The sequence below is a fragment of the Geospiza fortis genome, unplaced genomic scaffold, assembly GCF_000277835.1.
Source record: "Geospiza fortis unplaced genomic scaffold, GeoFor_1.0 scaffold54, whole genome shotgun sequence".
Taxonomy (NCBI): domain Eukaryota; kingdom Metazoa; phylum Chordata; class Aves; order Passeriformes; family Thraupidae; genus Geospiza; species Geospiza fortis.
In genome coordinates, this window is record NW_005054301.1 from 17,324,056 (window position 1) to 17,348,271 (window position 24,216).

At 37.2% G+C, this 24,216-nt stretch overlaps 1 protein-coding gene across 1 annotated transcript in view; it reads right to left on the bottom strand.

Moving 5' to 3' along the window:
* LOC102034611 (cytochrome c oxidase assembly protein COX16 homolog, mitochondrial-like) overlaps positions 1-24,216 on the bottom strand; it is a 45,305-nt gene that overhangs the window by 9,935 nt on the left and 11,154 nt on the right. Inside the window, exons 2-3 of the mRNA XM_031064816.1 lie at positions 22,639-22,716; positions 4,947-5,009 (exon numbers count right to left, since the gene is read on the bottom strand). Coding sequence (XP_030920676.1) covers positions 4,947-5,009; positions 22,639-22,716 — 141 coding nt within the window. The remainder of the gene's footprint in view (positions 1-4,946; positions 5,010-22,638; positions 22,717-24,216) is intronic.

A 24,216-nucleotide genomic window follows, 5' to 3' on the forward strand; every position in this document is an offset into this window, starting at 1 on the left:
TTGAACAGCAACAAAATCAGTAATCCTCTGGTACTGATAATGACAGCAACAAGACACTTGCAGATATCAATGACTGGCATCCAGGAATTTCTTTCTGGAGCACTCCTGTTGTCCACACACTTGGATGCAATTACTGTGTTCCTACACTGTCACTCCCTGAAAAAAAAAGTTTCATCCATTCTGCTGGCACCACAATTCCTGAAGTTATGTCAAATAAGCAATAAGTGGCCTGAGTTTTTCAGAAGAGCTTATTCAAAGTCTTCTTTTAAGACAGTAAATATATAGAAAACACCTATGCAAATACCTACTTTTAGTTTTTCAACTGTCCTCAATATACATTTTAATACTGCAATTACAAGTCTTTTGCTGTAATTCTCAGGACAAACAATTAAAAAACTTCTGTCCAGAACTACTGTTGACTTTTTGTGATTTATCAAATTATTAGGAGTGAAACCTTCCTTCTCAACATTCATACTCTTTAAGTGAAGAAAGCAGCATTCTCTAGTCTGACCATTTGCAGACTATTTGACTATTATGTCAATTATGCCATCCTTGCAACCAGTTGAAGAAAAACCTTGTAAAGTTTTAGTTTTGATATTTTGAAACACAGAAGACTCATTTTTCTTGCTGTTGTGTTCAAATAATCTTCCCAGCTATTAAGAACAGATCTTACTTCAAATTTTACTATAATTTCTGCAGTAAAAAATGTTCAATTCCTATCACCTTCTTCCTATGGAAGTATTTATATGAAAACACCATTCTTCTCAGTACCTTTCATATTATTTAAATCTTTAACTTTCTTTTAAGGAACTTTTAGAGCCCTAAGTTAGTACAGTCAGCATGTTCTGCAATCTGTTCTTAAAGCCCTGTTCGAAACCTGGATACCAAAAGGAGAACCAGAATTTCAGTCCCAGCCTCATCAGTGCCACACTCAGAAGTAAAATCACCTGTTCCTACATCTACCATTCCTGTTCATATTCATATACTGAATTAGCTTTTGTGCCACAAGATCACACTAGAAGATCAAGCTGAATTATTTATTCACTGACTCCTAAATCTTTTTCAGAGTTGCTGCTTTTCAGAATGCAGTCTACTCTGCATTTTCAGTTTTTGAAATAAATAACTTCAGCTACTCTAAAAGGTACTTAGTACTTTTAATGGGCCCATGTTAGCAAGTAATATGAACAGCTCTCTCTCCCTGCCTTGCCATAGTTTTACTATTGCAATATTTTCGTACCACTTGCACATTAGTAATGATTTCACAATTTCTTTCACATCACTGAAAAAAGTACCCAATAGTGCCTGAATGTCCCAAATTTCCCAGAACTCTTTTAATAGTATCACCTTCCCACCTAGTGATGATTCCCAGAGAACCATCATTCCCAGACTGAAATTTTCAGCAGCCACTAAAGTCTTCCAAGCCCATTCCTAGAACATAGCTAAAAACCATCAGAGTCTAGTAGGTATTTAACATGCTGTTTGATTATTAAGGGATTTGGAAGCACATCTGATTCAAATACGAAGGACTTTTTTATCTAAAAAAATACAGATACATTTTCGAATGTTGCTACTTTGTCAACATGGTTACTCATTATTTTACATCTTCATTATTTTATTCTTGGTTTGCTGCAACACCATCCTCTTACCCCCATCCTTGTCAGATTACTTATCAGACAGCTCTGATGCCCTTAGCATCTTTTATCAGTCTTCCCTGCTTTATGACTAACTCATTTACTGTTTCCATAGCAATCCTTCACGTTTTTATTTATTGGAATATTTTTTTCCTCTACTTTCAATTGCTATTGATTCCCACTGAATATCACATATTTGATTCAAACTTAAATGATTTTTTTCCACGGCAAAATGTTAGTAAATTCTTAAGGAAGCTCTCATTTGCTAGAAAAACCCCTAACAACAATTCTATATTTTGGGGTCTGATGTAACTGAGGCCAGATTTTTTAGTGCTTATTAGACCATTAATTTCACAGAAGTACAGAAACCAAGTGCTAGAATAAGGAATGCTATTTTGAGAATGCATTAAACACATGAAGAGGAATGTACTATGACTGTTAAACAACCACGAGAATGTTTTTCACTCATCATATTAATCAGGTTTTTTATCTCCCTTTTTCAAACAAATTTCTGTCCTTTCAAATAAAATACTCAGGCTTTTGTCACAGGTCAAACACTTGACATTTTTTACAGTGTGTTCTACAAGGCCCAGCTCAGCAGCAGAACTACATTCACATTAGTACCAGCATCACTAGTGGACAGAGCTGTGATTTATTAGGCAAAGGGGAGCAGCAGGATCTAATTGGTCATATGAGGACACAAAAGTGTGTGAGGGGAATGCATAAACAATGGAGAGTGTATGCAAAGGTAGCTTGCTCCTCTGGCATGTCCCAAGACACAAGATAAATGCCATTATTAACAGATCTGAGATATAAGAAATGCAGTATGAATTACACGTGTAAATTCTTCCATCCTCAAAATAGTATCCTGACCAGAAACATTCCTGTATGAAATATATCTTTTATAGTTTGCGAAGATATAATTTAGTAAATGAGAAGGTAAGAAAATGTCTTCATGTTAATCTCCTCACAATAAATTAGGTCTGTGATTATATCTTTCTACATCACCATGACCACCACATCAGAGACAAAATGCAGACTTCAACGTGTTTGAAATATTGGAAATATCTTTACTTCTTGCAATATGCCCATAAGGGCATATATGTATGCTTACAGAAGAAATTATGACATTCTAGAAGAATTCAGTATGAATTCAATATGTACACTTCTGTAAGGACAGTAAGATATTTTTTGAAGTCTTGGGGAGGGCCAAAGGACATCTGCATTTATTAGGCAACCATGCTTCAAAAGAGCTGGCATGGTATCCTCAGTAACAGCAGCAGATATAATGCTAATAATATTGTAAAATAAGGCTTTACATATCAATACAGCAACTTTTTTTTAACTGCCCTTGATCTCTTATCACACCATATTTAGTAACAGCCACCAGTGTAATCCTTTGATGTGACCTATATATTGAATTAGAAAGTGTTCATAAGAGCTGTATTTTGGACAAGTCAAAAATAAAGAAAGGAGAAAAACATCCAGCCAAACCTCTCTAGTCTGGAAAGATGGGGTCCACAGAAAACTACTCTCCTAAATGTTAGCTGTAACTGGGTGATTGGTTAGATTTTATCCACCAGAATACAGAGGTAACAGTGACTTAAAATTGTCACACACTTAGCAGCATGGAGCCTGCAAACTATGTACAGGATTGCTGGTAGTTTCACAAGTTTCACGGAAGCAAAAAATTAAAGTGTGCTTGCAAGCTGGTGCCCATAATAAAGTATATATTGATATTAGATTTCAAAACAATAATCCAAATCTATTTTCATTATGCAAATCCATTTGTTTTGTTGAACTGATCTGCCCTTTATAACACCCAAGCACAACTGTGGAAGAATTTCAGTCTGGGAACTCTCTACAGTTTAGATTAAGAACAAATAAGATTGCTTCTGTCATTTCTGTCCATCAGAAAAGAGTCTCATTACCTAAGAAGGCTTGTAATATATTGTTATGCCAGATGTACTTTATTAGCATTGATTTATCCATAAAGATAATGGAATTATGGCTATTTAAATATTTTCCTTAACCTATTTACTCATCTTCTGAAGAAAGAGTATGGTATATCTGAATACAGATCTGTTGATTTTGAGGTTACATATTGAGTTTGAGATGTGGTTCTTTTTACTGCTTGTGGTTCTTTTTATTTTTATTTCCACATAAATAAATCAGAGCAGCCTTACAATATATTGAATGGAAACTGAGAGACAGTAATCCCAGAAGCAATCAGAACTTAATGAATTTGTAAGTTTTGAGTCTCCATTGGAACTTTCCATCTTGTTATTCCCTGCACCAGAAATCACAAATTCTTTATAGCCGGGGGAAGCCCAAAATAATTTGCAATAATGGTAAAAACCAGTAAATATTTTGTGAAATTAGGCCTGTGAAAGTACAAAAATTAAGTTTTATTTTTATTTCAGACAAATTACAAAAGGGTAATAAAATAGTAATATAGTAAAATAGTAAAATTTTATTATCAAGATCAGGTACTGCCATTTGGACACCTAAGTATGAGAGCAATGGGGGCAATCGAGATCTTCAAAGGCTTGTGACAGAAATGTGGTATGGGAAGAAAACAAAAATATGTGTTTAGCATAAAGGCCACAGAGATAGATGAAGTGTTAGCTGGACATTTGATTCAATTAATTTTAAGACATTAAGAATAATCTTAAATAGCTTTATCCTTTGTTTCTGGTCACAGGGAGGTTTTTTCCAGTTTTTCTAACATGGCTTTTTGTAGGCCTGAAAATTTATAAGACTCTGGATACTGAACTGGTTAAAACAGACATTTTAGAACTCACTAATATTTGAAGAAAATGCAGTGTTGAGGGAAGAGTGAACTATTTTTCTATAAAATTTTCTGAAATCATGTAAAAGGAATGACAGTTGTTTCAAAGAGACACATAAATTTCAGAAGCAACAAATAAGATAAAGTACATCATGCACATTGTTCTGTAATTTGGTCTAAAGATCATCCAAACTCATGCAGTAGAACAGCTGACTTATATTCACACACACTCCCTCTAAGGCCAATATCAGCTCTACATTTATAAACTAGGTTAACCACAGAAATAGTGAATTTATTTGTACCACTGTACTTGATGCCTGGAAATCAAAGTAAAGCTGTGTTCAGAAAGAAGCACTACGTGTTCAAAAACCTTTCTTTACATAAATCCTTGTTTTTATTGGACATCAGTGAGTCAAAGGCAGATGGTTGATCTAATTTTAGTTAGGGACAGATACGACCCACCAGCGGCCAGAGTAATCAAGGGTAGCCAAGGTTATGGGCCCCAGGCAACAAATTTATTTTACCTCATATTCAGATTCCAGTGTCACAGGGTTCTGTGTTAACTTTTCTTTCAAAGCTGGATCAACCTGAAAGACAAATAAAAATACAGCAAAAATGTTTGCTTTTAAGAGTATATTTTTTAAGAAATCTTAACCTCAAATAAACTGAATACTGGTACATGCAAACCCTCCTCTCCTCTAAAAGAGTTTATGTGCCATTTGTTCCAATATCAGGATGATGAACACAGCACAAGAATTGGGCTGAAAAGAAACAGGTTAACTGCCAAATTATTAAATTCCAAAGGAAAACACATTTTTCACAATAGCTCGACACTTGTATTACCTTAGATACTTAAATCCGTACCTGTTTAGTTTAAAACTGTTAAACTAAACAAAGCCTAAATAAATGAAACAAGCACAAGAAAGATAAAATTGGGATTGTGGAATATATTATACTTCCGAATGCTGAGTTCAGGGAATTGGCATACAATGTTTCCTGGTTTTCAAAGTTTAAGCATGAGTTGAATTACCAGTTTTCTGGTGAACACATAGCCCTTTCCCAGTTTTGATTCCGTACTAACAGTGCTGGTCTTTCCTGCCACCTTTCAGAGATGCTTATTGAAAGAACAAATCTAAGAACAGACATGTCAATGAACCACAGCAGACACATTTCACATTTTAACTTCTTCTGAGCCTGAAAGAAGTGATGTTCATCCCTCCCTTTGCTAAATAGCGTCTGTCTCCCACAGCTCTAAGAGTAGAAGCTAAGGGGAAGAAGATAATTAGCATTCTTCACACTTAGAGAAAGCGTTTACCTTCTCAAACAGCCACATACACAGTACTCAGACATAGTCTTTAGGCAATATAATTAAAATACCAAAAAAATTCACTATGAGAGAAAAATCTCATTTTTAGAGATTAAAAACCAAAATAAATGCGTAAGAAGACTGGTAATGTGTGTAATTCTACATCCCTCATACACTACTCCAACTATAACTAATCCAGTAAAGTTGTTACTCTTAATTTGCTGCTTCTTGATCTGAACAAAAAGGGCCCAGTAACCCTCATCACAACCAAGGCCCAACATCTACAAGCAGTCTAGAAAAAAAAAAAGGAGGGCATACACGTAACAGAATTTGCCCAGCCAGTGAGAAGATCCACCTTCAGATTCTCTTCTAACATAAGTTCCTACTTATCAGAGGTACTTAAAATACACATCTACTATGTGAATTGATGGGAACTGCTCTGAAGAATTTCCCTAGGCCATAATGTTCCCCTTGATTACAGGCACTGTCTGCTAGTTAGCATGCAGCCTGTGAGACCTCAGTTCCTAAGGATGGATGCTCAGACAGGCAAGTCTAACACCATCTGTGCATGGCCAGAGGTTTGATTTCCCTACCTCATCAGCGATCTGGCCATAGAAATACACACATTTGCAACCTCTAGATTCATTACACTTGGGACCTAAGCCAAAATATTTAAAATGGTTAATGTTTGTACCAGATACAGCTCCCACCTTCTTAGTAATTAAAAAAAAACCTGTAAAACAAGATAGTGTCTCTGCACTGGCCCTCTACATCAAATGAAAAATGAAATGCACCATCTCTGTCTTGGCATCCAAGGCCTCTGTAGAAGTGCCCCTCATTAAAGATGGATTGCATTTCTCCTGCGACCACGACCTCCAACAACAGCCATGCTTTATTAGAACAACGAACCCATCCATCACATGCGCAGAAATGCAAAGTCTCTGGGCAGCCAGACAGGCTTTGAAGCTTGCTCTCACAGAGAAAAGAGTGATCGTGGACAGCACTGTATTCAGAACTAAATGCAAACACTATTTGTTATGCTTTGTGTTCTCACAGTACACATATGGACAAGGGGAAATAAAAGCTCCAGTAAGTAAGGCAGCAACAGTTTTATTTTATCCTACATTTTCCCTCCATTTAATAATAAGGCAAAGTATCATGGTTGAAACATCGTTTTTACTTAATTAAATACAGCCAGAATTTAACTTACAAAGACAGTTCAATATCCCATTATCAAATTTTATTTTATTAATTTTTAGCGTGTTTGTTTAATGTGTGGTGTTTGCATGGCCACATTTGTGTAAGGCAAAGGCAAGCAATCAGTTAAGCTACTGCTGCTTCTCCATCCCTTCCAGCCCTTTCTGTCTTCAGACTTTCTCCTGTCTTCACTCTGCTCTGCCTTCACAAAGACAGCTAAAACTGAGACACAGCATTCCAATTTGAAGCTGTAACTTTAATATTAACAAAAAGGCAGAACTGAAGGAGCATAATTGAATTTTCTTTTTTACAAATACCTTGTAAATGCAAAATGAACAGAGTGCTGCTTCTTTGGAAGCAGAAATTTTATTTGGGAAATTAAGTTACCCAAAAAGACAAGTTAAACCCTGTTGTGAGAGCAAACTTCATATACACCTTAAGCTCACTCTGCAAAACTCATTCTTTTGCCCCAAGTTCCACCAAAAAAAAAGTAAAAAAGAGAAGCAAGTATGTATTTCCTCTTCTCTTTATCTTTTTTGTCCCCTACATACACACCTTCTCACACAGAATAATTTAAACATACTTGAGCCTACAGTAATTCAGTCACTTGCACTTTCTAAATGCCTTGACTGTAAACCCTCCCTTTTCAGCTACCAAATGAGATAGGTGGGTTACAACTATTTTAGGAACCCATATAGAAGTTGAGAAAAAGTGTATTATAAAGTTTTGTTTCCACTGTGCTTGTACAATGCTGTGCTACCTTTGAAACATCACAAGAACAACAAGAACAAAAAAAAAAAAAAAAAAAAAAAGTGAATGATGCTATTTTCATTCTGAAAAGGCAGATAAACATCAATATGAGCCACAATCACAGATCATAACCAGGGGAACACTTCAAATGGGGGTAGAGCCATGAAAGTGCCCATGCCAGAGCAGCAGCTCAGTTGTATTACACATCTGCCACAAGATCCAAATACAAACATACATTTTGCTTCCATGATGACTGCTATGCCAACACATACTGCCAAATGAGCTACAAGTATTCAGCTATGCACTGGCAAATAGATCTTCAGCTAAATTATGGATACAAATCTGTATTAGTAAATATGATGATGGCAGCAGACAAAGCCCAAATGCTGTAAGAGTCTGACAGCGTCCTCTCCACCACTATTTAGGAGGCAGGAAGGAACAGAAAAGATACTCCTTTACACTAGAGGACTCTTCTTGTTCGGCAAAATCTCAGCTGCTCCTCTAAGATCCATTTAAATTCAGAGTTTATTTCTAAATGTAGAATTCAAAGATGTGTGCATGTATAATTACAGCATAACTTCACATTAAATTCTTACTGAAAAACTACTGAAATACTTGATGCAAGTATTTAGACAACCTTCGTGAGATGCTGTCTGCAAGGCTTTGAAATCAATACTATAAATACAGTTTTTAAAGGCTTTACTTATTTTCTTTTTCTGGGGTGTTTTTTTTCCTTTTTAGCACTTGCAGTAAAAATGAATAAAATATTCTCCATATTTTGCATTATACAGGCTTATCTCATATTACATCAATTGAAAGGGTGAGGGCAAGTGCGATATAGAAAAATCTCAGAAAAAGGTTTAAGAATCCAGGTTTTAAATTAGAATTTTGTCCCATTTCACACTCCCACCATTCCTTCAGATTTACCCTTACTTAACTTCAAAAGGTTCCCAAAGAAACAGACTTTAAAAATATTTTTAACAGCTAAAAGTAATAGAGGTTAAGCACAGAAACATTCTTAGAAATCTTAGTAGGCAGCTACTTGAGGTTGTAATAGAAACTTTTGAAATTAAGCTGACGCTTCTCATTTTAAGGCTGACATTTCAGTTTTTCAATCAGAACCTGGACAGCATTTCTAGGTGTTAAAAACAGTGCACCTTGGGGTGCAGACAAGAGGCATCGTTACACAGCAAAGCAGGAATAACTGGTGCTTGCAGCCCCTGCCAAACCAGGGACTCCTGCAGTGCCCTGTGAAAAACATACACTCATCTCAATAAAGAGGATTTTTGTTTGTGACACAAGTATTTTTGGTACAGTTATAAACCTAAAAGTGCTGCTACTAAAAAAAAAACTCTGCTAACAATTTTGTATTGATACTCATTGACCACAGTTAATTTTGGCTCAGAAACAAATAATATTGGTAGAGAGGAACTGAGAAATTTGTGAATGCCACTAACTTTAGCTCCAGGATAAGGAAAGGATAGCTCTTTCACAAGGGAACCCAAAGAATACTATCACTACCCATTTTGAAGCTTAGAGGCATGGAACACCTCTCCATATGGGGACAGGCTAAGAACACTTGGTTTGCTCATTCTGGAGAAGAGAAGGCTTTGGGGAAACCTGAGTGTGGCCTTCCACTAAGGGGGGCTAACAAGAAAGACAGACAAACTTTTTAGTAAAGTGTGTAGCAACAGGACAAGGGCTGACAGTTTTAAAATAAAAGAGGGTAGATTTAGACCACGTATAAGAAATAAGCTTTTTTATAATGAGTGTGGTGGGACACTGGCCCAGGTTGCCCAGAGAGGTGGTGAATGCCCCATGCCTGGGAACATCCAAGGTCAGGCTGGATGGGGCTCTGAGCAACCTGATCTACTTGAAAATCTCCCTGCTCTTGCAGGACTGTTGGACTAAAAGACTTTTGAAAGTTTCTTCCAACCCAAATGATTATATGGCTCTGTTAAACACAGGAATACAAAGCAGAATAGCAGTGTCACTCTTGTTGAGCATTCAGAGAGGACCACCAAGTTGACTCACATTTTCATTTTCAGGGTTACATCCCAACTGTCCACAGAACACATATGCCTGGATCCATAACTCAAACAGCCCATCTTCACAAACAGCCTTTCTCTGCTATAAACATTGCTGGTTATTTGTCCATGTACTATTTGTGGCCATGGGCTTTAGAGCTAACCAAGACTGGAATATATTACATCTTCTAAAACGATGGGTTCAGTTACTACACAAGGAAACTGTCAGGAGACAGCGACATCATGAGAAGAGGATTGGGCTTTTAACAGCCTCCTCTCACATCAGCCAGTGCAGCACACTGTATGCTTGTGTCCTGGCAGGTACTCACCAAATATTTACATGCCAAAGTTTTACAGAACTTTCCCTTTAGCAAGCATTTCCAGAAAAACAGTAGAAGATATTTCTACCCCAAAACTAGTTATTTTTACTAAAACATGAGTTTCTGTTCTGACCCTGTCCTCCACAAAATAATATCCCACTGAAAAAGATTTCAGCTTTGGAAATGGGAGAAGACAGTGGCCTGAATTTAATGAACATGAATTAGGATTGAGATTTTCATTTTTTCATCTGCCCTTCCCAGCATGAATAGATGGGACACAATTTTCCTGCAGTATCCACAGTACAGAGAGTCCACAAAATTACTGTTTATATGAAATTTTTCAATTTGTTCTCCCCACCCATTTTTTAAACTTAAGAGTAAACCATAATCACCAATTCTAACCCTCCCACAGCGTATCTTCTTTGAAAACATTTATCATATGCCTAACTCCTCTAAATGGAAAATCAGCAATCTTGAGTGGATCAGTCAACTTTAATCTTCCTTGAGAAGACTCCCATAAATTGCTACAGAAATCTGTGTCATAAATATTCTAAGTTGTGGTTTATGAGCAGAGTGAGAAGCAGTAGACAGGAGAGGATAAATCCCAGGACTCAGGAAATGCAGTGTAAACCACAGCCAAGCTGAGTGCTGTTCTACTTAAGAAATTAAAGGAACAAAGCTTGTAGAGGTTGTAAGGTACAACAAGGGTTGTACTTACGCCAAGCTCTTTGGCATACAGTCTTAGGTAACAGAGAAGGGCAAGGCAAAACATACCATTTTTGTGCAACTTCATTCACAACAATCCTGCAGCTACATTACTTAAATATTTAATATACAAAAAACACTTACATAAGGATACCTTTTTCCCTGTGAGGGTGGTGAAGCACTGGGACAGGTTGCCAGAGAAGCTGTGGATGCCCCATCCCTGTAATTGCAGCCAGGTTGCATGGAGCTTTGAGCAATCTGGTCTAGAGGAAGGCGCCCTTGCCCATGGCAGGAGACTGAAACTAGGGTATCTTTAAGGTCCCTTCCAACCCAAACAACTCCATGACTCTGTGATTCTATACTGCCATAGGACACGATCCAAGAATATTGACTGGATGGGAATACTCACAAACAGTGGGGAAACAGCTGAGACTAGATGTAAACCCTACCTTTGTGTCCTTTGACTTTTTCCTATGATCTGCATAGAATACAGACAGCTAAACAAAAAAACACATTTCATCCAGCCTCTGACAGAAATCGATGCAGACATTTCCAAAGGAGCAATATAAATTGTTGTTACAGCAGCAGTTCCCAGACTTACAGAACATGGTGCACCAGTGATCTCTCAAAATCCAAACCTTGTACTTGCTTCCAGATTGATCAAAAAAAGACCTACAATCCCAAACTCTGGACCAGACTTTTTATGTGATAATGTCATGGGAAATGCAATTAAAAGTTAGTATGATGGCCAAACTATCCCATACTTCAACAAACATTTAAGCATATCTAGATTTCTCCCATATAAGGTCAATAAAACAAACAAGGACTCTGGAATTTTCAGTTCTGAGCAGGAAGTACTCATCATTTAATTAATTTTGGTATGCTTTCACATCCAGTTTGATTTTCAGTTGCACATTTATTTATATGATTTATACCAAATTAGTGCTGTAAATCTTGGCTCTGAATATGCTAGCATAAATTTAATTTCACAGCAAAATTCAGTAGAGAAAATGTTCCTTTTGGTATAAAAAAAAGGTGTAAATTTGTGATGCCAGTATTTAGGAAAAAACCCCACCCTTTTGCCTGTAAATAGAATATACTTAACAGCTAGAAACAATCCAAAATGCAACTCTGGATGCAATTCCAAAGAGTCAATTTTTTTGGTCATATTTTTTGAAGATTCCTTTTTAATGGTTATGTACCTACTATGCAAGTTCAGGCTGGAAAACTAGTGTAAATATAGTTTATAGGGGTTTTTTTCCCTTATGGCTTCCTTAGTCAAATCCTATCTTTGCACAGAATCAATCTCTTTGTGGTAGCTCTGAAAAACATGAAGGTCACTTAAGTTTCTGTTCAAAGCAAGCAACTTCAAGAGAGAAATTGTGAATTGGCAGCTGAAGGCAGCATGGAAGCAGTCTGTGCTCATCTCCTCTGAATCTTTTCAGTGCTGTACTATCAGACAGAAGAGGACTGGAGAGGGTGTCCTCGTTAGTTCTGCACATCAGCAGGACGTTAGTTCTGCACATCAGCAGGAATACCTGTGTCCAGGGGCTCACTGCTGTTCAATTAGGCTCACCTGTAAACTGTTCCTGGCAGCAGCTCACTTCAACCCAAGCGAAACCAGAGGCACCGTACAACAGCCAAACCACTATTTTTCACTTGGTGTGTCAGTTCAGAAACACAAAGGAATTAATTTAAAGTGAAAAGTCTATCTCATAGGAGACTAAACCTTCAATAAAAGCACTGAAGTTTCAAGAAAGTAACACCAAAAATGCTCAAAAAAACCCAGCTCCCAAGGAACTCCAAAGAATCAACCTTCTCACATAGGAACAGAGATAGTCTGATCCCTCAAACATGATATAAAAACATAACACAGTTAAAACAAGCACACTAACAGATTAGGAATGCTTTCCCTAATCAGAGTGAAACATCTATAAATATATACACTTTTTTTTTTCTCTGTGTAAGTTAGTGCCTAACCCCTGTCTTGAACTACGTGAAAATATACGTTAACTTTTTTTCTCACTGAAAATAAACAAGAATATAAAACAACACCAAAAATTCTCCCATTTTAACCCTAAAAATGGTTTGAATTATGTTTTAAAACATCATTTTCATTTATAGTACATATCTGTTTTTTTACAGAAATTTATTGAGTAACGAAACAAATTTTGACTTTTTAATGTCTTTTTGAACAGAAACAATTTTTAGTGTCAACTCACCAAAATTGTTTTCGGTGCTCTGAAAATGCATTTCTACAAATAAATTACTACCAAATTCTAATAACTCTCATCTTAAAACCTGCATGTGTTGAAAAAATTAACACTTCTTATTCTACAGTTCCCATTGCATTTAAGGGAAAATACTTTCTACACTGACATCTAGTGAAGTTTTATAGTAAGAAGAAAGATCATACTCTAATACTTTGTACTTATAAAAAGCTGTTAATTTATCAAATCATTATGTTTTAAATTACTAGTCTTTGCAACACACTTGTACATCACACACTATTTTCTTTTGAAAGATATTTTGCCACTATTTTAATAAATAACATGTTTACCTGTCAAAGGATCAGACATTCTAATGGGTATTTTGGAGAAAGCTACAATGGTAAAATCTGGTGTAATTAAGTTTAAAATGTGAATAGCAAAGGGTTTTCCTTTTAAGGGCTTAACATACAACATTAACAAAACAATTCTACTAAAATCAACGGGAATTATGAATGCAAACTATTTTAATTAATACATTTTAGATACTAATAAGACAAGTAATCTCTCTTCTCTAAGCAGTATCCAAAAAGCCTGTATTCCTACATCCTCTCTGTAATCAAGTTTGGGCTCTGCTTGTTTAGATTGCCATACGGCTGAAGTTTGCAACAGCACCATTTGGCTTCAAGCCTCAAAACACAAAGGAGAAGAAGGGGAAGGTCCACTTAGACAGAAATTGCACTTAAAATGGACACATGCCTGGGCAAAAGGTTTTCAACATTTCCTTTAATGGTAAAAATGGTAGTGGATCTAGAGCTCCAGAAAATCCTAGGGACTGGGATCTGCTGACATCATGGCTACTGACTTCTCAAGATGAGTCTGGAAACCTAGATGTTTTCTGGTGCTTGAGGGAGGCATTGGGAAAAACAGCTGGATATTTAATTATGTTTTGGCTAAAAACTGCCTGAAGCTAAGTTACACACTTGTAATCACTTCAATGGCAAGGCAAAAATACCAGTAATTAATTCTGGCAATGTGACAGGATTTAAATAAACCAAACAGAATTCTTGGTAGTATATAAAATATAAATATCTAAAAGCTATCAACATTTTATGTATTGAAATTATTTCCACTTGCAATGGCATCAGAATGAGTTTCTCCAGTTAATAACCTTCTCTTAATCTGAATCTAAATTTGACAACAGAACCACCATCAAGGAAAAATTGCTTCTGTTTAAAACAAAGAACTCTTAGTACTTGCAGTGTATATTGTATTTCATCACAGAGAGGCTCAATAATGTGAGGTAATATCTTAAAGTCATCCTACAGTGCTGTAAGCTGTCTTTGGTGACAATAACCACCTGGTCTAGCCAGATCCAATCACTGGAAACTATTCAAAAATATACAGTGTCAGCCTCAGAATGTGGCAACAAAAATCTTACTGAATCCCAAAGCTGACTCTGGTTTTGCCCTTTACATAAAAACGGTGGTTTATATGCTAAACTGAAAGGATGTCTGAAAAACTGAAACACGTCTCTGTCTGGTATCATAGCAAACAGCTCTTCACAGACAATGTAGAGAAGTCATCTGAGCTCAAGTAAAATGGATAAGCTTTTGCTGAAATCAGTGCAAAAACATGAACCAAACACTAGCAGCTGAACCTCAAAATCTTCAAGAATAACATGGATAAAGAGCTCATTTCCATACAATCCTTCTGGACTGAACTGAGAGGGAAAACATCCAAACATCTGGTACCACCACAACACTGGGTATGAAAAGCTCTTGCTACCCCTTTCATTTTGTGCCACGTGGCAGGACTGAAATTGCTAGCTTGGATAGTTCTGAACCACAATCAAAAAACGTAACAAGTTCCAAATTCTGCCTGCAAATAGAAACAAAGTCACTGTAAGGGTACCTGTTTAGCAATCAACAAGGAGCCAATCTGCCTGACTAAATATACAATTCCAAACCCCTCCCACTAAGCCGGCCACGCCTGAAAGCAAGGTCTGCGTTAATTTAGTAAAATATGCCTGATGATATAAAGGTAACTGACTGACAAAGACTTTTTTCCTCACCCATAAGCAATCCTAAATGTATGCCTCTCACTTCTCTACAGCACCAAACATTTCAGTGTATTATTTTCTTAATTTTTGGATGACCTAGGGGCAAGCTCAGTAATGCATTTAGTCTTTGAAAATCAACTAAATCTACTTATACAAGGAAATTAGCCAGTTTATCATTAGACTTAAGACCCAGGCCAACCTGACCTGCTTAAGGAAAAGAAAAAGTAGAAAACAGTAATCACCAAAATCAATTCCTTGCCATGCTGCGCTTGTGTAATTAGCTTACTGAAACCAATTAAACACAGGAAGATGTAGTTATAAATAAATAAATGCTAAAATGCTAGATGAGAAGACTTGATTATTCTGCCAAGTTCAGTGACAGATGCTAAAAAGATTCCACATTCCTTGGCTGACAGGTTTAGAAAGGATACCTTTCCCACCCAAAATATTCCACCAAACACCAACTGAAGATATTCTGAGTTTGTTCACACTTAAATCAAGCATTATGTTTTAAAGACAAACTCCTATGGAATCAGATTCTTCAGAATGCAGAAATGCCTCAGGCACAAACAACAGATTAAATAAGTTCCTCTACCTTCAAGACATCTGCTAGCTTGCCAGTGAAGCTCCAGCAAAAGAGTATCTAGGGCGGGCTTCATCTCACCTAATTTTATTCATCTATACTTTTGACTTGAAGCATAAAGTCTCTACTTAGGCTCTTCCTCCAGTCATCTGCAGAAGGGCATTCCTTGAGGAACTAAGTCCCACTTAAAGATACATACAAAATCACAAATTGTCTGCACCTTGAAGTTAGGTAGAGGTTTATCTCACCTGTTGTTCACTATTCACTGTTGTTCACAAATAAATTATAACCATATTCATACACTGAGGAAGGTAATTGTCTCACTGCAATGGGGTAATAATAAAATATCAAACTCAATCTCTCTATTTTTCAATCCATCAAAAGAGGACAACATATTTCTAAAGTATCTACTTTAAAACTGAATGGAACCTATGTTGGGGCATTTCCTCTCAAATCTCCTTTCTGGACTACCTGGATAGCTATCTCAAACTAGGCATTTCACTAAAGACCATGGAAAAATGAGCAAGATGAAACCCTGACATAGTGCACAGTACCACAAACATACATTTCGATTTAGCTGAGCAGATACTGAAATTTCACTTCCCTATCTTTAATAATACAAAGAACCCATTTAGATTCTTTTGAGTATTAACAGTGGTAATTTACATTGACCTTAACATTGGTAGGGGGTGTTTGCACATCAGGAAGCCCAGAGGATGAGTCTTAATCCATCTAAATCCATTTGGAAGAAAATAAAGCAGAAAGCCTGCAGAACACACAAAGTAATTGAGTGCATGGGACAACCTGGGCTGGTAGCAGTAAAGTCCATTAATTGTTATTAGAACACTGTGGGCTTTGCCAGTCCAGTCCAATCACAGTGACTTGCCCTATCCACATTACTCCTTGAAATGAAGTTCACCAAGTTTTGGTCAGATTGAGGATCTTGGGGAACACCAAGGTGTAACAGGATTTCAAACATGGATGCTTATCTACTTAGAATTGCAATACATGTATCCTGCAGTTTGCAGTGAATAGAAAAGTTTGTGGAAGAAAATTAAAAACACACCTTTTCATCTTGCTACCTATGTCATTTAAATTCTTAGTATCTTTGGTACTCTTTCATATAGAGCAAATACTGGTTTTGAACACAGAAGCAGGTCCTCAAATAAGATAAACAAGTCAGCTTGCAGTAAACCAGATTCATGCAGTAGCTCGCAGTATGTGCAGTGATAGAGACAATCCACTGACGTGCCAAAAATCTAAGTAAAAAAAACTCATATGATTTGTGTAATTTTAAATACTATAGACATATTCAGAGGTTTAAGTGATTTTGTGAATTTAAGTGAATTTTCACCTCAGGTGAAACATATTATTTAAAGAAAAAATGATGTGACATATAGAAAAACAACATTATTCGTAAACCCTACTAACATTGCACTAAACATTGAAATTACATTTTATTCTGCAATGCTTCTTTTTTCTGAAACAAACAAACTGAAGAAACAAACCAAACTTCTCCTGGGGCGCAGAAATCCTGTCCAGATTGACTTTATAAGCAAGTAAAATGGAAGCAATAACCAACAAACAATTTCTACTGCACTACTCCAGGACATGCCCATATGTGTAACTCCCACAGGCATACCTGAGGCAGTTTACATAAGAACAGCAACAGGAATGTGCCAGCCAGCAACAAGGCACAGCCTTGTCCAGCCACTTGCAGATGTACTCTCTTTTGGGTGGATTCTGAACCTCATTTAAATACTGTGCTGCTGCAGTTCACCCATCTGGACTCAACAGCGTGAAACTCATTGCAGTACATGTGTGAACAGAGCAATGTTTTGACAGCAACATGAAAGCATTCTAATGGGGAGATACCACCTCTTAACTATACTTAAAACAAGGAGAAAATGCTGGACTGACTTCCAACACTTTTCTCAGGCAAATGTCTGATGTGTTCTTGCTTGACATGAAGTCTCATGGAAACCCGTCAGCTCTCTGCTCCTATTTCTTCCTAGCTATTTTACCCTGACCCAGAACACCTGAAGTAATGGATCTCACCTGAGGAAATTTTTTAATACTCATATGAATTTAAATAATTCCTTTTATTTGAATTAATTAACTGTCCTATTTCCTGTGTAAAGTGGAGCAGCATTAATTACCTATATTCCACAGACTAAGAAAGTGAGATAGGCAGAGAGGAGGTCTGTGGGGCAGGAGGTAGCTAAAGAGAGAACCTGAACAAGATGGATATAAACTTTTCAGTGAGATCAGTGGGTGTTATTTAAATCACAAGCTGCTGTAGGTCTCCTGACACCCACTCATGAGATTAAAGATGCAATGTTAAAGAACAGCACTAGGGACCAAACTAACAATATTCTAAATCTGTAATACTGAGTATAACCAAGCAAACAGTCAACATGCTTCCACCACTACCGAGCCCCACTACGAGAACTGCTGTAAACCAGAAAAGTCAGAGTGCCTTAAGTGATCATGTTAACTTTCTTTTCTCTTTCATTTTCCAAAGGACAGCAAGGTTTCCACAATAATCTTCTATGCACCACATGCGCTCTTTTTCTCAATTCAAGTCCAGGATTGTAAAATGAAAGCTGAGATCGTCACAGGTACATAATTTCTTGAACTCGTACCTTAAGACAAAGCAAATATACAATAAATGAAGACTCACAATGGCAACACTACCACTCCACAGGTGTCAATAAGCAACACCTCAGGGATAGCTACATGCCAGTCAATTGGTCAAAAACACTAGCTAAGAAATGTTAAAGGCAATCTTCAGTCTATAGAAAGCAGGTTTTACACTCCTAGTGTGCTTACTGAGTATGCTTCCAACCAACACCGCCATTCCTTTAATGCCCTTTCTGGGTTTACAGGCTTATTGCTCATAGAGAACGGTGAAAGAATAGGTCAGGAACCTTAATTTTCATCTGGATTTGAACTCCTGGAACACAATGTGTCATACATATTTAAATGTAAACAACAATCAATTTGAGGGTAAAACTCATGGAGGAGAATTTGAAATTCTATCATTTTGACTCTTTACTGCCTCTACATTCTACCTCACTACGGCAGAAAACATTAGTATTATTTCTTAGCATTCTACTTTTGGGGTGCACTCACTTTGCACAGGACAAAGAAAAAGTGAACAAGACCTTCATAGCTTGTAAAGAGATAAGCATACAGTACTATTGTACATAACCCACAGCAGGAAAAATTTGCAGACTTCAAAAGCTAATTGATGTTTTGTTTCCTAACAAATGGTATGGAGATTTCAGCTTCCTTAGAAGTGCTTCTGCTGCACATTACCCTGGAGGAACTCATTCAGTCCTATCCTAACCCAAAAGTCTGAGAACCTGCCTTGTAATGATACTTCTTCAACAGAGTCCATTTGGAGCTTAAAAACTCTCTTACTCTAAAAGGTTTTCTGATGGGACGAAAGCATAAACTTTTCCAGAGAGTTAATATATCACTTCCTTTCAATTCTCTACAGTAGATATTAGCCAGCAGTACAGAACACACCCCACGTTCCAAGATTCTTATATCCAAAACTAAATCTGAATCAGCAAGTCTATACAACACCTGGAATGACAACAATGGGTGAACAGTATATAAGAATAATTGATTCTTATATAGTTGAAAAAAACCATTTTCTGTATATTTAACAGAAATTACATTTTCAGTAAAAAAATATAAACATCTCCAATTACATACACAAGAAGAAAGACAAAGAAAGAGCCTAGTCTTCCATTTATGAATAAAGGCATCTGGAACAATGCCCATACAAACCTACTAATTTTTTCCCTGTTAATTCCACATAAGCATACCGGGTTTTCCCATAAGCATACCTGGTTTTCTGTAACCAATTTTGATTTGCATAAATTCTTCCCAGAAAGTGAACAATTACCTAACCTAATGATTTCTCCATTAATGGACATTTTGGCAACAACAGATAATGGAGAAATCCTCAATTAGTTTCAGGAGAATTCTGAGCTGCATAAACAAGCATTACATCAGTAAGAGCCTCAGCAAGCTTCTTTTAAACAGAGGGCATTCATTATGCTGAGGGAATATGACTGATCTAGGTATCCTGAGAAGATAAATGTGGGTTTTTTGCTTTTGCAAGAAATGGCCATATCTGAGGTCCTGATATTCAAAGATGAACTAAATGGATGAACTATCTACTCTTTACATTCTAATAGCTCCTCTTCAACTGCAGCTCTAGGCTCTCTCTATCCTCAGCATTGGCTGAGCTGCATTCCAAGATCCCAAAACACAGCCCAAATGAACAAGAGGACACAATTCCTTTTGCCAGCCCTTTCCCAGCCCCACTCCCCCTACAGCTGTAGGCTGTCTCCCTCCCAACCCTAATGCTACCCCAGCCCAATGCACCTCAACCAAATCATACTCCCTCAAAGTCCAAACAACCATTTTCTCTTGGATTTTAATACCTTTATCAGGGAATGTTCTTCAAAAGTCAGTTTGACATCAATAACATAGTCTTTATAACTACTGCAGCTTTATTCATTAAGGCACAGGAATCCAAAGTGGAAGCTAGCCCCCCAGTCACTGAAACACAGATTACATAGCAGCAGTTCCACTGCGGTGCTGCCTTTGAATATCACTGTTGACTGAGAAGTTGCTTACTAATGTGGTTTCCCTCTAAGCACAGTGTGAAGTTAAGAATGAAAAAGGAAAAGAACAGGTACTTTTGAAGGCAAAGGATCATAGTTTGGCATCTGAAATGTATTAGAGATTTACCACAACAGGATTGTTTAATTTTTGTCTTTTTAGCAGTAGAATTAGCAAGAATACATTCAGGAATCATGCTTACAAAAGGTGACATACTGGAGTTTGCACATCCTTAAAATATAATAAAAAAAGACAGGCACTTGGGTGTTATGAATCCTAAACTGCTTTAAGATTTGTGCAACCTCCATTTTTTTAGCAGTAAAATGTAAATATTAATCCTACCTTTTTTGATAGTAGGACTATCAAGCTTAATTCATTTAAATTCTGTGAAAGTCTTCAGAGCTCCTTGTATTAAAACTGTTATTTAATTAAATAATTTTATTACTCTAAAGGAGAAGCTGTAACAAAAAAAAAATCTTATTTCTTTCATTGCTTATTGCATATTGCATGTAACTGTCCACCCTCCCAATAAGAGCACTAGTCCATCTGCCCCTGTTCTGATAAGGATTTACAATACTCCAACTGTGCTGTAAGAGAAAAGCATCAGGATTTTAAAAGTACTTTTAAATTACTCATATTAATGTTCTTTTCCTGAGTTCCATGTACGTTTTAAACTAGATTTTTAAATCCATTAAAATACATTCAAGTCTCATTGGCTGTCTTATTTAGTGAATTAGAATGGCTTTCAACTCTGTTTTATGGACACAGAAACAGAAATTAATGAAACACATTGCTTTAATCTATCTACAAACAAGCCCAAGGTTGGTGTTGCTAGTTCTGAGCCAATACTGCACTGTTCTTCAGTTCAATGTCATCTGCTTCTGAACAAAACTGCATGGAAAAGAAAACACAAAAGAGATGCTGCAGACTTGAGTAATACTGGTTAGAGCATAAACCAGAAGTCCTTTTCTAGCTTTTCAGAGTTTAAGAACTCGAGGGTGACGTAGCTTCCACTCAGAGCTTTCATGTACTACTGACTAATTCAGTAATGCTTCCCTTGATTATAAATGCTGGGAGAAAGAGTCACATAGACCTGAATTAGCACAACTATTACCAGTGAGTTCCTATCACAGTTCAGATCATGGGGGTCAAATGCAATACACTGAGTATGAATCTGACCCAAAAACTAACAGAAACACAACAGGCAAATTCTTGCCCCATTGTGATCTCCATCTGGTTGGAGAAAAACTTAAAAGGCTCCAACTACTCCTAAAAGGCTAGAAATGGTAGGGAAAAAAGCTACCCAGAAGACTGCACTAGAGAAAATATTTGTAAGATTACTCTCCCTGATCTACAGTTTCTGTCATATACAGTTCTGAGCAGGAGTGGGCCACATGGTGCATGGAAGGCCATAGCCAGGTTTGCAACACAGAGAACAATGAGAAATTATTAAAGTAATTTACATGGTCTACAAGTGAATAAGACAAAACAAAGGGGTTTTTCCTCCTGACTCTCAACAGCTCAGGATCTCAAAGATTTCACCACAGTAGAAAGTGACAGTATTCAGAGTCCTGCACAACGTTTTTTTCTATAAAGTTGCATAGAGTTTTTAAAACAGCTTTGTGCAACCTGTAAGTCAGCACCTCTGAGAAACCAGAAAGAGAGACCAGAAAGTCCCTCTGCATTGCAATAGCAGACCTGCATATTACCAGACCAAGGAAAGCAAGCCAATACTACTTTCTGCTAAACTGACAAATTCCTTTCAGATCATTTCATGTGCAAGTTGAAACTAGTGTTACACTTGGAGGGGTAAGTAGCACTAGTAAACATGCTATTTCCCTCAGAAAGAAGGTTTCAGGTTCATTTAAAAAAAGGCTTCTTATATACAGGATATTCTGACACAATGGGTAGAGACTAGCTCCTGTTTCCTTCACAAGGCTTAAAGAACAGGATGTAGCACAATGTCAAAGGTACCTGCTTGTCTCAGTCAATGCCCAGCCAAGCCCCGGAAACCATCTAACATTAAAGGCTCACTGCCTAGAATTGTTTGAAAACTGAACCTTTTAAAATATCAGTTTTCTTAGTCTAAATTGGATACAGTACCCTTGTAATAACCTCCTTCTAGACATGCTGCAGTTCCTTCTCAGGATTCACAATTGCCACTTGCAATCAACCAAACGAATAAAATGTTTCTATTATTTATGTTGATTTTTTCATGGATGGCAAAGGATTCATCATCATGTCAGCCCCTTTACTGTCACCTACTCTGCCTACTGCCTGTGAGACTCAGCTGTAGCTCAGGGCCAAGCAGTGAAAGGCAAATCTCCTACACCAAGTTTGCTTGCCCTATCAATTCTTTAGAAAGCAGCATGTAGGCATAAGGAAATTAAAAGCAAAGAAAATAATTTAAACTACCTTGCCATGTCGTTTGTGAACATCGTATCTTATCTGAGCAAATTCCCGGAGCCCAAAAGATCCTCCAACGAGATAGATCTGAAAACAGAATGAAAACAGACATGTTAGGACTGTTAAGAAAAGAACGCTTTGCACACCTACAAAAAATACCATGCATACTGACCCAATTCATTTACCAAGGGACTCTGCTGTTTTTCCAACAAAACACCAGGAGTTGAAAAAAATAATACTTTAGAAAATAAGTGTGGGTACCTTCTTCCACTCTCTGAGCCTGGATTTCACACATTTCCTCCTTCATACAAAGAGAGCTCTACATAACTCAGACTTTCCAGGGACTTCCTCTCCTCTTACCCCTTCTTCTCCCTCCCCATGTGGTTTTCTGACATAATGGCAGCAAAGGAACCTTTACCTCACTGCCACAGGTTTTATTCTCGTAAATTTTCAAACTCTGTGGGGAAGTAACAATGCCACGCTGACTTACTCTGATGTCTGTGGGTAACAGATCTAATTAAGCTTCTGAACAGACCACGACTGTAGCTATAGTTCAATAACATATTATCACCCAGGCTAAGAAATCACATCTAGCACACCCATCCTTTTATAACTCCTTTGTTATCCTGCAATTTCCTCCACGCCTGTGAAGCTTAAGAATAATAAAGGGAGAAAGGGGAGGACTTCATACCCACATAAGAAATTATTGTATTATTATTTCTTATGAGAGAGTGCTATCACAAAACTGTGTATGTATTTTTACCATTAGAAATGGATAGACCATCCAAAGATCAAGTATTGTTTAAAAAGAGAAGAGACTTGAAAATTAGCTTAGAAATATAGCTACTTTGTGTAAGAGTCAGGTCCCTTGCTACTGCTCTGACCTCACAGTGTCTGCTGTTCTCTGTTAATACAGATGCATAGGAGGCCAAAAGGCTTCACATCTAGAGACACAATCTAAGGAAAGTGGAAGCATGAGGAAGCTCTAAGGACCTGAGTGAAGGTAGGAGAAAAATTCAAACAAACCCACCACCACCACCCTCTTTCATCATGCAACTCTGCTGTTACAGTCCTTCATTACAGGCTGTAGCTGAACTGCTGTTTTCTACACACTGCTGGCTGATTTCTTACTACATATTAGGTTTGCAGCAATGGCCTGTGTCCAGGAATTGTTATAATTATGCTGTGCAGGTAGTCACAGTGCACGTTCGTTCCGGGAAATGGAAGTTCATGTCACTGCGGCTACAAAGGATTAGAAATTAGAAACAAAAACCTGCCTTCTACACTTATTGATTCTCAAAGTTGCAGGACTGCATTACTTCCCACCAAGCAGGTAAAATTACTCACAACCATTCTCTCCACGCACACACTTGGACACTGGTAAGGTACAGACTGGTACCCCAGAACTGCTGTACTCTAACCAAAGAAGAAGAAACCCTTCATCAACAGCCAGGAGTTAAAGGCTCCAGAGCCTCTTTCTGGCCCTTTCAAAAAGCCTTAAAATCTAGCTGATAATAAAAATAGACACAAATTTTGCAATATGAACACCCAGTTGCTAGGCCACAGACCACTAATGTCAGAAAGCCA